Source organism: Patiria miniata, unplaced genomic scaffold, assembly GCF_015706575.1.
Source record: "Patiria miniata isolate m_02_andy unplaced genomic scaffold, ASM1570657v1 HiC_scaffold_28, whole genome shotgun sequence".
Lineage (NCBI taxonomy): Eukaryota > Metazoa > Echinodermata > Asteroidea > Valvatida > Asterinidae > Patiria > Patiria miniata.
The window spans coordinates 3,631,059-3,648,636 of record NW_024037067.1 but is presented as its reverse complement, the minus strand read 5'-3'; the positions used below and the strand labels follow the sequence as shown (position 1 = coordinate 3,648,636).

At 38.0% G+C, this 17,578-nt stretch overlaps 1 protein-coding gene across 12 annotated transcripts in view; it reads left to right on the top strand.

Moving 5' to 3' along the window:
- LOC119734853 (voltage-dependent T-type calcium channel subunit alpha-1I-like) overlaps positions 1-17,578 on the top strand; it is a 63,266-nt gene that overhangs the window by 34,735 nt on the left and 10,953 nt on the right. For 8 of the 12 annotated variants that reach the window (XM_038208450.1, XM_038208444.1, XM_038208442.1 and 5 more), the window contains 14 exons: positions 1,571-1,618; positions 3,972-4,063; positions 4,368-4,491; positions 4,893-5,146; positions 5,656-5,782; positions 6,288-6,419; positions 6,919-7,008; positions 7,758-7,977; positions 9,495-9,527; positions 12,173-12,324; positions 12,741-12,850; positions 13,118-13,248; positions 16,400-16,470; positions 17,313-17,391. In XM_038208450.1, the coding sequence (XP_038064378.1) occupies positions 1,571-1,618; positions 3,972-4,063; positions 4,368-4,491; positions 4,893-5,146; positions 5,656-5,782; positions 6,288-6,419; positions 6,919-7,008; positions 7,758-7,977; positions 9,495-9,527; positions 12,173-12,324; positions 12,741-12,850; positions 13,118-13,248; positions 16,400-16,470; positions 17,313-17,391 (1,663 nt within the window). Of the gene's footprint in view, positions 1-1,570; positions 1,619-3,971; positions 4,064-4,367; positions 4,492-4,892; positions 5,147-5,655; positions 5,783-6,287; positions 6,420-6,918; positions 7,009-7,757; positions 7,978-9,494; positions 9,528-12,172; positions 12,325-12,740; positions 12,851-13,117; positions 13,249-15,594; positions 15,666-16,399; positions 16,471-17,312; positions 17,392-17,578 lie in introns of all 12 variants that reach the window. The other 4 variants (XM_038208440.1, XM_038208446.1, XM_038208448.1 and 1 more) reach the window with 4 other exon arrangements.

The window sequence follows — 17,578 nt, the reverse complement described above, 5'->3', positions numbered from 1 at the left end:
CTTAAACAATCTGAAGGGATTATTTATCTCAATATATTATAATTCAGAGAAGACGACCAAAATGTAAACAAGATCAAATTTGGAATTTTACAAGAGCATGAAATTTATCAAAGATATTATATTAAAGTAAAAGACGACACTTACAAAAATCCTTACAAAAATATTTGCAAAGATTTGTTCTTACTTATAGTTTCTTCACATGTTTATAAGCAGAATTATTATCCTTTTGCTTTGGACCAAAGCAAAACTTGTGAACGTTGATAATTTTTCTTATAATGACACCAAGGTTTTAGGTTTTTGTATAAAAAATCAAAATATGTACCCCCACCCACTCACCATATGTAGTTAGCATTTATATTGTGTTTGTCCCCATCTTAATTTCAAAACCATGATGTGTACATGTTTTCTCCATAAAGACATTAGTTCAAGTCATATTGGTTTAATGATAAAGTACTTAACAGGGCATGATGAGTTTATCAGAAACACATAAAATTCAGCATTCCCCATTCCACCAGCCCATTTTTTTTATTCATCCACATAATTTGGAAAACCTGGACTTATCTAAAAAAAAAGCCAAATTTTATTTGGTGTGAAAATCTCCTATGAAAGATTCATATTTTGTTCTTTGATGCGGAACATATTCATACCGGTTAAAGTGTAAAAGTGTTTCTGTGGGGAATTGCGGTTGCCAAGGTGTCAACTGTATAGTACTGCCATCACACTCTGACATTTTGAGAAGATTTTTTTTCTGCAAATACGACATTATGTTTTTACGGATCACTTCTAGTGTATTTGCTTTCCCATAATGTCAAAAGCAAGGTAATTCATTGATGCACAGTAGTAGGCCTACAGCTTAATTAGCTTTTTTGAGATATGGTGAACACAATAGGTGGACACTTTTATTTTGAAGTGGGTAAATTTGGTTCCATACAAAAGAGGTTATTCACTGCAAATAGCGCCCTCGTATTGTGTCCACGGTATCTCAAAACGGCTAATGCATGTAGCTTTGGATTCAAGTCAACCAAAGTTGTTGACGTTTTTCACTTTTTTTGTCTGATAAAGCACGTTGCCTGTCCTGAAGTCTGTTCCAATGTTCACTTGACATTCATTGCACCACACTATGGTAGCCAGTGGTTTTGTTTCTCTCAACTGTCATTTCTTGGCTGTTTTGAAGTATGGCTAGAAGCATAATCCCATGCCTAGGGATTTGGCGCTTACAGATAAGCATGGAAATTCTGTGCTGGGCTGTAAGCACGGAAGGATAATCACTTATTCATAAGCACAGAATCCATCATTCTGCGAGGGATTGAGCCTTGGACCCAGTGTAATGTAATTGCTCAGCAAAAAAATGTAACTAAACTAAAACAAAAATTCCTGGATCCGCGCCTGCCACCATTATATCATTAGACATACTTCAAATCAGCCTGATTCATTTCTTCCTATCATTCATCCATCCTTCTGTTTTTAATCCATTCATCTTTAAACCATTTCATCCATGCTTTCATCACCATGTCCACCACCATCACCACAATCATCACCACCGCGACCTCTCCACTCCCCCTCCACTCAGACGAAGCAAAGCGCAGAGCTGGGCAGGAAGTGTTTCTGCTTACCTGGGGTAAATCTTCATGTTAGAACTCACGTCTTGGATCATTCAATCAAGTGGATTGTAGTGGAGTTCAGTCAATTGATAATTCATATCTCATATTTTATAAGTGGCATGGCTAATGCCGTTTTACTGATTCTTTTTTTTTCTCTGATATATCAGTTTACTGGTTTTTACTCTTGCTAATCAATATCATTTTATTGATAATTTTGAGTTTTTCAGCTTGGACTTTTTTCATTTTAATTGCATGATCAGTGAAATAATTCTTTTGAATTTGAGATTGCGATTTGCTTTAACCAGTTCGCGCCGGGATTATTTTGAAGAAGGCGCGGGATTACTTTTCACTCAACCTCAAGCCAGGCATGTTGAAGCCACCACCCTTGGGCAGCACACTCATATTTCTGGCCTCACTCGCTGTGAGCGGGTCGCTGACGGATATTTCTGGCCTCGCTCCTTGCGTGTTTATCTGTCATCCATTCTGATTACCACAAAACTTTTGCCTGTATACACGTCATCCGGTGCGAACTGGTGGTCAATAGTGTCATTCATTCACATGCACTTGTACTATACTTTTGCTGTGGTTTACCTCAGCATATCACAAGTGCACTTTCACCTTAACATTGCTTGACGTCACATGAATGTTTGTTGAATGACACTTACATTTAACTCTTTTAATTTTGCATCCCTCCTCATTGGATTGCCCGCACCCTCCTGCATCCTTGCACCTCCTGCACGATTCATCATGTGCCTGAATTTGCCTGCCACGCCCTACCACACCCACTTTCATTCACCCCCCCCCCACCACACCCAAGGCACAGCCGCCTAAACCCAGCATGAAACCAGGCAATGGCATGCCCCATTCTTGTGAAAATGTGTCCAAGTCGGATTCCGCAAAAGGGGATTGGGATGTTGTGATTAAAAATAGAAACTTTGATGAATCTGATCGTGAGAACTCCGAAGCATTTTGGCATATCACGGTCAACGTTTGCAACGAAAATACCCAAATTGACAATAAGGCTAGAGAAAGCCGGTCAAGTGGCAAATTTGAGGAAATGGAAGGTCAAAGTTCAGATTTGCATAACTATTTTAAGCACCCCTCTCACCACTCACCAAATGTCCAGCCAGCTCCCGAATTTCACGTAACGTGGGCTGACAATCACAACAAGCACGTGCCCATATCCGCCAAATTCAAGAAACGGAACCGCAGTCACTTTGTATCCTCGTGCAGTAAGAGTTCGAGGAATGTTCAGTTGCTAAGCGTGAAATGTCAATCCCCGGATTGTGGGTGTGGCGCGGACTGGCAGGCCGGGGGTAACGGAATGTCGATGAGTAAAACACACATTGAAGGGAATGAAACTGATGATGTAAAAATATCCATGAGAGATGACAACGATGATGATGACGATGAAACCGAAGCGTACTGTACCTGTTGTGGGCGGGTAACTCTCCATTTGATCTGCATGCCAGAGACATTAATAGCGCTTGCCATTTCATTTCATTACTTCTGATTGTCTCTTTGCATGATCACTAATCAATACCATCTTCAAATACCTACTAGAAATGATTGTCTGCAACATCCCTTTAGAACAACTCATTCTCTCATAATATTCCTTTTCATTAGTTTGCGTATTCTTTTCACTTGATAGTAATATACTTTTTGCATGTGAATCTTGCCTGAGTTAATACAGTTTAGTTCTAACATGTAGCACAGTGCAAATTTCTCATTGTATTTTCATACAGTTTTGATGATTTATACAATATTAAATATTTTTTTCGCTTTTAACCTCTTTGTTTTTTTTCCCCAACGGAAACAAATCTACTTGTAATTTTGTTGTAAACCCTGTAACTCATTCAGAATTGCCTACTTTGACATTTATAATTTAATATATTTGATTGCAAATCTTTGCATCTGTTTAAAAATAGATTTTCTTGTAGTTGTGTTGCATCTTTATACCTAGCTTTTGTCTTTTATTCAGTGTATTTTAAATACTTTTGACAATGTTATTGGTTAAGAAATATACAAATATTCACAGACTTACGCCAAAATTCATTCATTTTATTGATGGCATGAGGGTTTTATCTGATACATCGTAAACCGTTGAAATGGCAACGAAAATATTCCAGAATTCCTTCAATTTCCGTCTTCATATCAAACATAAACATACTAGAAATCACGTTAGAAAGTTCTAGTGGTTTTGTTTTGGATTTTAATGCTGTATTTGTTGTTTGAACTGTTCAGTTTTCAAAATATTTCACAATACTATATTGTTCCAGCAAAGGGTTTGAATTCTCCCAGTGTTAAATTTGATCCATTTCTGTTAAAATTTGCTCCCTAAAAATTCCTTGTTATAATTTGATTGTCCAGGATTGCAACTGCACCAAGTGTTGCCCGGAGCCCAAGGGATGCTTCAAGACAAGAATAGAATATTCTCTGTACCTTCTATCACCACATAATAGGTGGGTTCATGTAACTTTATCTTGGATATTGTACCCTAAAAGATTTAGAGGGAAGAGATATTTTGTAGGGATGTCACTATCTGTGTGATCACTTTTTATTAGTCGTAGACCTACAGCATTTTCACTTACCAAGATTTTCTCAAAACAAAGGGAAAAAAGTGTTTTTGCTATCATCAGATATTTTTTTGTTGTCTCTTGTGTAACGTGAAAGCACAAACTCCTACTAAAACTCAATAACCATACTAAAAAAATTTGTTAAAAGTCAAGTTATATGCCTGTGACTTTTTGGTTTGTTACTTGTCAGATTTCGGCGGAGACTACAAGGCCTGATTGGTCATCGCTGGTTTGACTATGCCGTCCTTCTCATAATCTTTATCAATTGCATCACGTTGGCCATGGAGAGACCCGACATTGAGGAAGATAGCGTGGTAAGGGACCAGTACAAAGTCAATATACTTCTATTGACCGGCAGTGAGGGTACTAGTGAATATATTGATTCCAACCCTCTGTGAATACACACCTATTCACTGGCAGTGAGGGCACTAGTGAACATATATTGACTCCAAATGCCTATTGACTAGTAGTGAGGGCACTAGTGAACTTATATTGCCCCAACTGTTTGTGAATGACCACAATGACCTATTTCCCCAAAGCTGATAGAGGGAAATAGATGCCCTGCAATTTTCCTCTTATTTTAGTCTGAACACTGTCTCAATTTCTCACTCAGATATAGAGTTAGAGATCAGCTCGTACAATGTTGCCCTCATGACCTTTGACACAGGGTCAACCAAAATTGAATCTTTATTCATCTTTGTTGTACTCTTCCCAGGAACGGACGTTCCTGAGCATCTCCAACTACATCTTCACGGGCATCTTCACCTTTGAGATGGTGGTCAAGGTCTTAGCCAAAGGCTTCTTCATCGGTGAGCACGCGTACCTCTACAGCGGCTGGAATATCATGGACGGTAGCCTGGTGGTCATCTCCTGGATCGACATCACCATCAGCCTTGTCTCGTCAAACAGTCCCGAGATCTTTGGTATACTCAGGGTCTTCAGGCTACTACGGACTCTCAGACCATTGAGGTAATGGAACGTCCTGGATCTGGTCATAAGCCCTGCTACCTTTGGTTTGTGAACATTCCTCAGAATGCTTGTGACCGAGTGTTTGGGTGGATGATTGGCATGGCCGTGAGGAATGGGTTGGTTCATGCGCCAAAAAGGAGAGGGGGTCGGGGTAACTGGAGGGCACCAGTCAGGGCTGAGATATACCGGTACCCAGAGGCAGGTTGCCTTGCCACAATTGGGGGTTGGTGTGGGGTGGGCGTTTGCCAGATTGATTTCTCTGTGGCCTTAATACAGTCAGCCTCAGATTGCATTTGGGCCAGCAACTGGCAAAAAAACAGGTCTTTTCCTGGGAAAGGGAGAGTCATGCAAAGCCTTAGCTTTTATAGTATGTCAGCAAAACTGAGTCAGTTGGTCAATGCGGACTGTTTAATTGACAGACAGGGGGTCCATTGGGGCCTTTGAAGGGTTAAATTCAAAGGAAATAAAACGGAATTTTTTCGTTGAGCTAGATTTGCTTCTCTTGACAGGGTCATCAGTAGAGCACCCGGTTTGAAGCTGGTCGTTCAGACCCTGATGTCCTCACTACGTCCCATCGGTAACATTGTCATTATCTGCTGCACTTTCTTTGTCATCTTCGGAATCCTAGGCATTCAGGTAAGGATGCTCAAGAAAATTGCCGTTTACACACATTCTTCGACCAAAATATCAAGTCATTAATAAGTTTGGACTTTGCTAACACGAATGTTACACATTTTCTAAAATTTAAGGCTCGTGTGGATTCTAGCAGGCCTGGGCCCAATTTCAAAATGCTGGTTAACAGTTAGCAGAAAAGTTGTGCTTAGCATAGCAGAAACATTTGCTAACCTTAAGCACTGTTTCACGGCGTGGACGTGCTAACGGTCGCGCGTGCATGGAGATTTCTATTGTTATGTCACTAAGTTAAGCAAATATTTCCTCTGAAGTAAGCGTGCCTTTTACTGTGCTTATGCTTACAGTCTCCATGAAATAGATGGAGGCTCTGTTAGCAGCAAATCATGTGCTTAGCAGTGCCGTGAAATTGGGCCCTGTTGGTTGAAAGCCATTTCATTGTACATGTATGAGCTGAACTTTTATTATTTAATCTACTAAACTATTGTGTGTCTTTTCTATATCTCTGCAGCTATTCAAGGGTACTTTCTACTACTGCTCTGGTCCCAAAGTCAAGAACGTCATGAACAGGACGCACTGCACCCAGGTTCACCCCAACAACCAGTGGGTCAATCGGCAGTACAACTTTGACGACTTGGGCCAGGTAGGCTTCCTCTTTGAGTACGAAAACTGACTCAATCCGGTCCGTTAGTGTGACGTCAACTCAATTCAACCATGAATACCTCACAGGGTGTATCATAGCAAGAATGGAACCGGAAGTTAACACAACTCGAGCGTTTATCCAATGGGCGCTGGTAATCAGTGGTGCGCGGCGTGTATGACATTTTTACTAACGAACCGGATGGTTCGAACTATGTTGACTGGCAACAGTACTTTGATAGGAAAGCATACCACATATTGCCAGCTGGGTTTCTTAGCTGGCTGAGATTGATGCGCAGTGACGCGCAATAAAGTGCGCGCAGAAGTACCCCCTCAACGGCAGAAATGGCACAAAGCAGCGATAGTGAAGGATGTTGAGCACCATTGACACTATGTGTCCATGCTTGTTAGGGCATCCCTTTCACTAAGAGATGCACCTAGTCTTTAGCCTTCTATGACTTAAAGGCATTTATTTATTTATGTATATATTTTTTTCGTTTCAGGCCTTGATGGCGCTGTTTGTTTTGGCCTCCAAAGATGGGTGGGTGGAGATTATGTACAATGGCATCGATGCTGTTGGTGTGGACAAACAGGTACAGTGTTCCCATTATCTGCAGTCATGACTACACCACGAAACCAAGCTTCGAAATATTTGACAAATTTCAAACTTAGTCAATTTACTTTTACGATGTTAGTTCCCGTTCTAGACGCCATACTACTGCCATACCACACTTAATTGAAATGAGTACGGCAATAGCTTGTCTACAGCACGGTAGTTACTCTAAACGTCAAACGTAATAGTTAAACATTAACGCATCTGGAGTAATGGGCCAGGTTAAAGCAGTTCAATGAACTTTCAGCGCGATCAACATATTCGCGCCAATTTCACTCCCTGTGATGTGGACGCAGAGAGGGTATTGTGAGCATACACATTCCTTAAATGTTTGCACCAACTTTGAATTGAATTGAGTTTGGCACGGCAATGGCACGGCGTTTAGAACAGTGCTGTGCCTCTGCCATTCAGAACGACGATAGCGCGGCAGCCCTGTCGAGCCACAGGATGGTGCAGTGCCAAACTTGATTCGCCGAGCCAAATGGCTCTAAACGCTGTGCTATTGCCTTACCGAATTCGAAAATATCAAATGAATTGACTTTGGGCATGACAGTAGCACGGCATCTAGAAAGGGATTACTTGGCTACAGTAATCCCTTACAGAAGCAGCGGAGCCTACTTCCCATAGACTCGTGTGTTACTGCTTGCCTTAGCGAAGTAGCTCAGATGCAACCTTTGATTTGCATCGTACTGATATCAGAAATCCGTTATCTTTTCATTGATTTGACAGCCGAAGGAAAACAACAACGAGTGGCTAATCCTCTTCTTCATCTCCTTCATCCTGATCGTGGGCTTCTTCGTCCTCAACATGTTCGTGGGCGTCGTGGTGGAGAACTTCCACAAATGCCGGGAGCAGCAAGCCGCGGAGGAGTCGGCAAGGCGACAGGCCAAGCGGCTACGCAAGCTGGAGAAAGCTCGACAGAGTATGTCGCGGCAAAGACAGGGGGATGGTTTGTATCCACATTGCTGCTGCTGCTGCCACAAATTCCGTTCTAAAAAAAACTGTGGCAGTTTATTTTTTATTCTGTCTTACTGTCTCTTTCTCTCTCTAACTCCAAGTCCATTTATCGGGGCTTTGCTCGTCAGGCAACAGCCCTTCAAAATGGACGTCTATCTGGCCTTGATTCGAACACTGCAAGGTTCTTCCTGAAAGATCATTGTTTCCTCACATTCCCTGGAACATTACTGAACTCTTTGAAGAAAGAAAAAAAGTTGTTTGTGTATTACTTCACTTTGAAATTAAATCTACACAAAACGTTTGATCTGCTGTTTCCAGGGTTTTTTTACAAGATGTGTCAACAAATTACGAAATCCGCAGAGTTGTGTCCATCACAAGCCAAAGTTACAGTGAAATTGCAAGTTAAATCACAAGTTTTGTCCAAGTAATGGGATGACATAGACAAAGGAATATCCTTGCCACTGTTCATTTGAATAGCTTGTGACTTGGCTTGAGACCTGACGACTTATCAAATAATTTGAGTACTTTTGTGGCAGCATGCCAGGCTGTGTCCCTACCTTAAATGAGGATTTCTGGAGGGAAAGAATCTTGCGTGTTTCTGTTTCTGTTCAATTCAGTCCAAGTGCATGATCCAATCGTCCATCTGTGTGATTTCATTTTCCGTGATCTCATGCTCACATTCCTTCATTGTGTGACTAACACAGCCTGTGTGAGCAATGCATGTGTTATAGTGTCTGCATTCTTGTTTTATGGCGTTATTTTGCATTGTCTACTTGGTCTGTGATTGTTGAATGCTTGTTGTGTTTATTGATTGTCCAGTTCGTTTTTGTGTATGTTTCTGTGTAAGTGAGCAAAAATATTGGTTTGCATGTGTTGTTGTTGAATTGTGAAAATGTCGCATGTTTTTGCGGCTTGTGACGTGCATCGTCTGTGTATTAGCAAAGAAATGTGTGAAGTTCATTGTCCTGACGTCGATCAGTTTTTGAGCTGATCATTCTGTCATTGGCTCTTGTCTGCGCTTGTATCCATTCAGAATAGGGAGGTTTTCTACCAATTTACATTGCCAAGAAACAATTCAAACTCCCCTGTGACATTCTGATCCGTGTGATTAAAGCTTGCAAAGTAGAAAGCATGGTAGCCAACTCTGAGCAAATCGAATCGAGTAACATTTTGAACACAGCAGCTTCTGTATAATTATTCTGGGGAAAAATGCTTCTTTGAATGATTTTCATTTTGAGTAAAATCCCTTTTTTTTGAAATGGATACAGGTATATTTGCATGAAGGCCTCTAAAGTACAACTTTTTGTAGTAAAACTTTGTTTTGAAATGAGAATATGTACAGTGTGTGTCTTTGTTATGTGTCATTGTTCTTTCATCTTTAGTTTATTTTATTCCTAGAAATTTATTTAGAAATTTATCATTCCATAAAATAGGTAATGTTTCTTTAGGTAGCAATTCAGTTTGTTTCCATATTCATGCTAGATGATTATTTCATTCCTTTTTTGGTAGACACCATATCATATGAATCAATTGAGCAGCCCAGTAAGTTTGTATTCTTCAGTCTTACAATTCAAACATTTCAAATGCTTTTCATGCATATTTATCGTACTTTTTGGAGAAGTAACTGTGACTTTGGAGATGATGAAAGATTCTCTAATCCAGAGGTTGAAATAAAAACAAAAATTTCCTCTGGAAAATAAAAAAAGAGTCAAGTTTGAGCTGTCAGATACTGACGTAGACTCCTTTGACAGTATTTTGAATGAACACGCTTGTTTCTGATCAAACAAGTAACATTGAATTGTCCCTTAAAATGTCACAGTTACTTTCTAATCTGAATAATCATAATAAGCAATCTTACTTCTTTTTCGCAAAACAAAACCTGGTGGCAGGCTAACACATTAACTCTCAAGGTGTTTCACAATTATTTAAACAAAAATTCACTGCTTAATTTTTTAATCTACATTTTAATGAGGGACATATGTTCATTAATCCAATGTACATTCATTCACAACTTTTATCGGATTCAAACCAACCATCTGGAAAAACGTCTTCAATATTTCAAAAGATATTCCACATTAAAGAATAATAGCACATCTTTATCAGCCATTTCTGTTTATGATTTTTGCATCATCTATGCATGATAACATCTTGGGACGTGCATTCATTCCATTGTATATTTTATCATTTCTATAATGCATGCACTCGTGAATGATATTGGGATGACAGTTATCTGAAAACATGCTTTAGTTTCAATTCGTTTTAGTATAAATTTTTATTGGCTTAAAATTTTGATCAAGAGTTTCAGAGTTCGGGCATCTTTTAATTAGATTCCCTATAAGATGTGCTGAAAATGGTACAGGTTTGACAATATTGTGTACATGCACAGTGCCTTATTCAAAAGAAACAATTGATGCATTTTTGCTGGATTTTGATTTTATTTGAATGAAAAGAAGAGAATGAATGTTTGTGGTTTGTTTGGGAATGTTAGCATGCGGCATGTCTAAGAAATACAATGTTAGATCCTTGAAAATTAATCAGTGCACAAGAAAGTTTTGAGCATTTTTAGAAGCAAGATATCAGGTGGACATCAGTTTGGCATTGTTTTAGTTTTGTCCAATTAAGGCTTATCATTCAGTAGTCAAAATAGTTATGTAATATGAAGGTGTGCAATTCACAAGGAAATTTGAATAAAATAACTATTTTTTTAGAAATATTATGTAAAAGGATCAGTTGTCCAAAACCAAAATTCAACGTACCATTTACTATTTTTTAGATACCAAATTTGATGTAATGTACCATTTCTGAGGTAAAGAACCATTTTTGAGTTAAAGTTCCATTTTTGAGATAAAGTACCATTTGTTAGGTAAAGTACCATTTTGAGGTAAGGTACCATTTTTGAGGTTAAATATCCTCTATGAGTAATTTCAAACCACTAATAACCTGATATCATCTTGGGTTAATTCTGCTTGCCTGCATGCTCAAGATCTAACATATTTTGCCGCCAATATCCCTCTGGCCAAATCCAAAATAACTCATGTATTTGATAGAATGATCAATTTTGTGTTAACGTGAAAAACTAATCATTTGAACAAAACGGTACATTTTCTCTGCATTTTGGGGGGATTTCGGTACCCAGATAAGTTTTGTATTATATCAAACTAGCAATAATAGTTCATGAGCAATTATGGATTTGGCTGGGGCAGTGTTGGGGGCACAGCATGCATAATGCCCTATCCTTTTTTTAAATACCAAAACCACATATCCCCAAACACTCTATATCCATGGGTGTCCCGGTATCCTCATTTCTGTTACACACACATTCAACCTTGGTTTTCCCTGGTAACCTAAAACCACCTTTCCCCCCCCCCCCCTCCCATGCACCGACACCACACCAAACTGGACTGTGGAACTGGATTGAACTGGATCCAGCTGGATTGGACCACATCGGCCGGATTAAAATTATGGCTTGGGCCTAAACAAACAAAAAGTAGAGACAGAATAAACTTTCTTGAAAACTCATCTTGCTAAAAACCGTTGGTTTTACATTAAAAAACCCTCAAAATTTGGCAGCAAAAAATCTTAACATTGACTTCACTTTAAAAAAAATACAACTTTTCGTCCACTTATTTTTTGAGACATGGTAAAATATGTGATGAGTTTTCCGTGCAGCAATTTGGGTACATCAGGGAATAGAAAAATATAACCCTAATATGCAGTTAAACCTATGTAGTATATATATTTTTTTATTTACCTGGTAATATTTCTTAATGGGATGATAAAGATGTTAAATAACTTCACCTAATATTATAAAATGCAAGAATAGGTTAAGACATTCACTTATGCATCATGTTAAGATTAGAAGAATTAACCTTTCTTTAGATAGATGCACCATTCACTATGCACCCTGGGCACATAGTAATAGCTTAGAGATTCCAGAAAAGTCACTTTCAAACACTGACAACAATTATTAACCATATCGGTAAAATCCAAGCAAACACCATTGAAAGCCACTCAATTTATAACCCGGTGCGGCCTATGAATAACCTAAGGCACAACAAAATGGTAGGGGGCAGTTCTAGTTACCACAAGTAGAAAATAACTCACTAGAAAAAAAATCAAATCCTAGTATTCGGTACTTTTTCCTTCATGCATTTTCCTCGTTTTTCTCGACCCGTTCAACCAATCAGGAGCGAGAGAGCGGCCTTACTACATTGATTACTCGCGTTGGCGGCGCCTCATTCACAGCTTTGTCATCAATAAGTACTTTGATTTGGCCGTGGCGGCGGTCATTTTCATCAACGTCATCTCCATGGCGCTGGAGCATTATGGGATGTCACAGGTAGATATTTCTTGTAATTTCAGTTATTAAGCACAGAAAAGGAATATCTGATTGTTTTTGTACAATTGTCCTTCATTATGACCAATTCTGACTTGCAGAACAGAAAAACTGGAAGAATGTAGTATCCAGACGCCACCTCAGTGGTTGTGTACAAAGTTTATGGAGAGCAACAAGCAACATCCTAACAACTAGAGGCCCTACCCCCAAATAGGGACACCAGTCCAACAATAGATTGAAAGGAAGAATTAGCCCGTTTCAGATTCGCGAGTTATGTGTTGACTTTTTAGCAGATGATCTGTTTCTGCTCAGCAAGCCTTTTCCGTATTTAGCAGAATTTTTCCAATTAGCAGCTGAGTTACTTAAGCCGCTGACAGTCAAATACATTCATCCCCACTCTTTCTTTATAAATTTTCCAGACACTTGAGGAGATTCTGAGATACTTCAACTATTTCTTCACCGTGGTCTTCATCTTGGAAGCAATTCTCAAGATAACAGCTCTTGGATTCAGGAGATACTTCAAAGACAGGTCCGAAGAGCCTTACATTTGATAAACTCACGCAAATGATTGGCGATATAAACGTTTGTAAAAGCTGAATAACAAAAGGGAGGGAACATGTTTTATTATGTGAAGATTTGCATGAATATTTTCAACTTGGAAATGAAAGTGCACAAAATTTTCATCTTTTTAAGTATACTTACATAAATTTTATGAAGTTTTAAAGGAGTTTTCTCTATTTTTCTGAAGAATGTTGTGATAACAGTAAGTTCCCCTTTGTGGTTTTGTTTGTTATAGATGGAACCAGTTGGATATGATCATCATCATTCTGTCCATCATTGGTGTCTTCCTGGAGGAACTACAGACAGACATCATTCCCATCAACCCAACTATCATTAGAATCATGAGAGTTCTCAGAATAGCCAGAGGTACATTTTTATACATATTTTAAAGACAAGTGTGTGTTAATGAGCCAACTGATGAAATTTACCCCAAAGGTTTCCTTGGCATGAAATAGCAGGATATCTCTGCCCCCTGGATAGGATACCAGCCCATACCATCACAGGTTACTCCCCAGCTCATGCTAGTACCCATTTATACTCCTTTCGAGTGAGGCAATTGGAGTAAACAGGCTTGCCCATGGACACAATACAATATCAGCAGTTTAATTATTCTGCAAAAGATGACATAGTTTTAGCTGTTATTAATATAGTGAAACAAATGATAGGCAATTCATTTTAATTAAGTACTAAAGCATCGTCTCAGAATTGTCTTTCATTTCGGTCTTCTTAGGAAGTTTGGTGTAAAATGATCCTGAAATATACAGTTTTAAGATAGGACATTAATGCTGAATTTTTCCAAACAAGATTATTAAGGATACAATAATATAATGCTGTACAGGTTTTCATTTTATTGAAATCAGTCATAAGTTTCCTTAATTTGATGTCCTTCGTATGAACTGGGGAGCCTTTTTTTTTTTTGGAATTACCGATTACTTAAATTTTGTTTATAACAGATACCTTTTTCCTCACAAAAGGAAATTGCTTCCTTCTTTGATTATATCCAAATTTAGTTTGGGTTGCGTAAATTAGTTTGGATAGCGCCATTTTTTAGTTGAGCTTTATCTTTGACCACACACATTATTTTTCTCTTATTTTTTTTCTGAATCAATTCTGTTTACTTTTCTCATTAAGCACTCCTGGCATTGACAAACTTTCTGCTTTGTCTATATTCTTCCAGCTAACATTTCACTAATAACTAACCCCTTCTATACTGAAAACACTCACAACTTTGAACTAACACCCACAAAAATCCTTTCTAATATCAGATATAAACAGGATTTCTTACAAAACAATTGTATATTTACTTTTGTGAAACTTGCAACTAACACTCTGAGTGTTGTAGTCAAGTCAATCGCATGTCAATCACATAAACTCGCAAGTCAAATCGCAAGTCAGGTCAGAAGTATCAAAAATGCGTCATTGAATATCCGTGGAGGAATGGCTCTTTCACAGTTCATTTGAAAAGGTCATCCACTTGACTTTGAAATGATTGACTTGTGATGGACTTGTTTACAACCCTGCTCACTGCATGCTTGCTTGATATGCATGATGCATGGAATGTTTGAAGGAATCGCAGGGGGGGGGGGATGTGCAATTTAGATGAGAGTTTGGCAAAGATGGGGACAGCTGTTCTTGCAAAAATTTTGAAAGTAAGATGGCGTATGGATGCAGATCAGTCATTTGAAATCTGGCAATATTGAAATGAAGTTGTGCATGGCCTGACTGAATTGCTTGTGCATTGAGCATGAAGTGGTCGCTTTGCTGTTTCTTCCATGTTCCCTTTCAACCGTCGTTCCTCATATTTTTGCCTTCCACGAAAAACTTCTTGCCATATTTGTACAAAATTAACTGAAGGAAAAACTCAATATTTTTATTTTCATTTCCATCAAGAGTCATTGATTCTGTTGAATTCTGGATATGACTGTTAAATATCATGGATCTATTCCGAACAATCTCATAAAAAAAGTAAAGAAAACTAGTCAATTCTCCAGCCTTATGTCCAAAAGTTTTGTTCCTTACTAGTGTGTGTTTACTGATATACTTGTGTTGTTAATTACATGTTGCAGCTACTGCAGTAACACATCTTGCTTTGCTGTGTCTGTCTAACACTTTCACTAACATCACTAATTTCTAATAACACTGCATATTTTTTTCTCAATATATCTCAGGCATTTTTCTTCGTCATTTTTCTTACAATCATCATCTGTTTCATTTGTTGATCACAAAACATTGAATTTTAATGGGGGGGACCTTTTTTTATCAAGTAAGGATGAGAAGAATTTGCTTTGCAAAATGTTACTTTTAACTGCATATAGCTTACGTTATTGAATATAAAAATTGTTCGTATTCCTTCTTAGTAGTTAAGATTGTGAAGGATTTGGTGTAGTTTGGTTTAATAAGGAGGAAAAAAATCAAAAGACATAATTTTTTTAGGTTTAGAATAAACCCAGGGTAAATTAGGTTGTAGAGAAATGATGAACAAATTTTAGCTAATTTTTGATGTCAGTACTTGAGTTTTCAGAATAAAGTATGTCATCAAAAATGCTTAATAAACAATGGAGTGACTCAAACCGGTACCCCACACAGCAACACCAGTGATCAACTGGAAAAGAAAATCATTGTTACCCATAATTCCCTGTCAATGACATCGTGACCCCATGACCCTTGACCTGATTCTTTTCCCCTGCTCGTTACCACCCCTGTGTACGACAGTGCTGAAAATCATGAAGACAATGAAAGGATTGCGAGAGCTCCTAGCGGTTCTAATGGGAGCCATCCCACAGGTAACAGCGTCGTCATCTCAGCATGCCTTCAAATTTGGTGTTTTGTTTTGTTCATTTTTAAGCCCCTTGCATATAGTTGGGGCACATTTGTCTATTCATTGCATGTAAAATTGTATCCAGATTGCTGCATGTTTCTGACCGTATGTATATTTTTAATGTAGCGTTGTTTTACATTGTTTTAATTCTATATTTCTTTATTTTGGCAGTATTAACTACTTTTTTTGTTCAGTTTTATCCTTTTTTAGCATGGGGACTGTGATATGAGGGAGAAATCCAAACTTTTGATTCAAGGTTTTGGAGGGAAAATTGAGAAATTTAAGCTGTTTTTGAAATCGGCATTGTTGACCATGGCCTTCTGTATTCACCGTACAAAATGCTAAATTACTCTTCTTTCAAAACCTGACATTCAAGTTTGGATCCCTCCCATATTTGTCTGCTTTTAATTCGCATTATTCATTATGCTCCAGTATTTCATGAATATGCATGAACAGTAATCACATATGCATGAGCAGCTTCTGTATGTCAGAACCTGATTGGCTACTCCGTGCTGTCATCAGTTTTGTGATTGGTGCATTGTTCTCAAGTATGTAAATATGTCATGATGATTGTTTTGAGTTTTGGTTTGCCAGCACAATTTGCATGATGACATTGGTTGATGGTTTTTCTCTCTTGCACTTTGTATGTTCTCTTTTTATTTTCCCGTCGTCACCGTCTCTCTCATCGTGTGTGTGCAGTGCTCAAGTTGTTAAGATTAGCGCAAGGTATTCGGGCTCTGTTGGATACCATATCCCAGGCCTTACCACAGGTAATGTGTCATGTCGCTTGGAAAAATTTTAAGTCAAATTGGTTGTTGCCATACAGAGGTTTACGAAGTTGCAATGAAGCCACTTTTGCCACTTAAGGGGGTCTTTTGCAAAAAGCAAAAAAAATGCCATGAAAAAAATGTCAATTTTTTTAAAAATTTCATAGTGGATCAAGGGTGGGGACAAGTTTTCAAAAGTGTGTGCTTAATATGTTGTTGAGCATCAAATATGTACTGTTTCTCAGGATTGTCTTTCGGAAGTACTTTTTATCGATTAATCTGTCAAAAGACCAAGGTGATATTGAGATATTTATGACAAAATTATTTACTATTATTTATATTACGGTTCAAATCATTATTGTGAGTAACCTCTGTGTAGTAACAACCAATTTGAACAGATAAGCTTATAATCGAATTGCATCAAACAAAATTTGATCATTTTTACAATTTTAACATAGATGTAGAATCATTTTTGTGAAGTGCACGTTAAGTTGTACATGTTTATGTCAGTAAAATCTCAGTCCTGTGGAAATCACAATAACATTCTGAAAATTAAGTAGTTTCTTATAAATTTCAAAAACATATTTTTACTTCAAGTTGGTAAGTATTGCAAACTACGAATAAAATAATACCTTTTTTTTGGTTACTCAAAAGCTGCAAACATTTGGCAAAACATATCTTGATTGTTACAAATATTCCTTGTGATTACTGGAAACATGAGAGTCCATCAACTTTATTTTACACACATCGAAATACAACCATGATTTAATTATAAATACTTGATTGTCTAGAGTAATTTCCAAAGATAGCAACATTTTTATAACTGTGCTTGTTTTGGGCTTTAGGTTGGCAATCTTGGTCTTCTATTCTTCCTGTTGTTCTTCATATTTGCTGCACTCGGAGTGGAGCTCTTTGGCAGACTCGGTAAGTTGAGCAATAATTCAAAAAATTGATGAAATATATCCCCGAGAAAGCTTGAACAATTAGAAATAAAACAGACTTATTACAGACTGAACTTCCCTGAAATATACACATTTCTAAAATTATAGAGCCCGATATTTTGATCCTAACAGAATCTTCCTGAGAATTAAGGCCCTCTAGTTTTGACAAT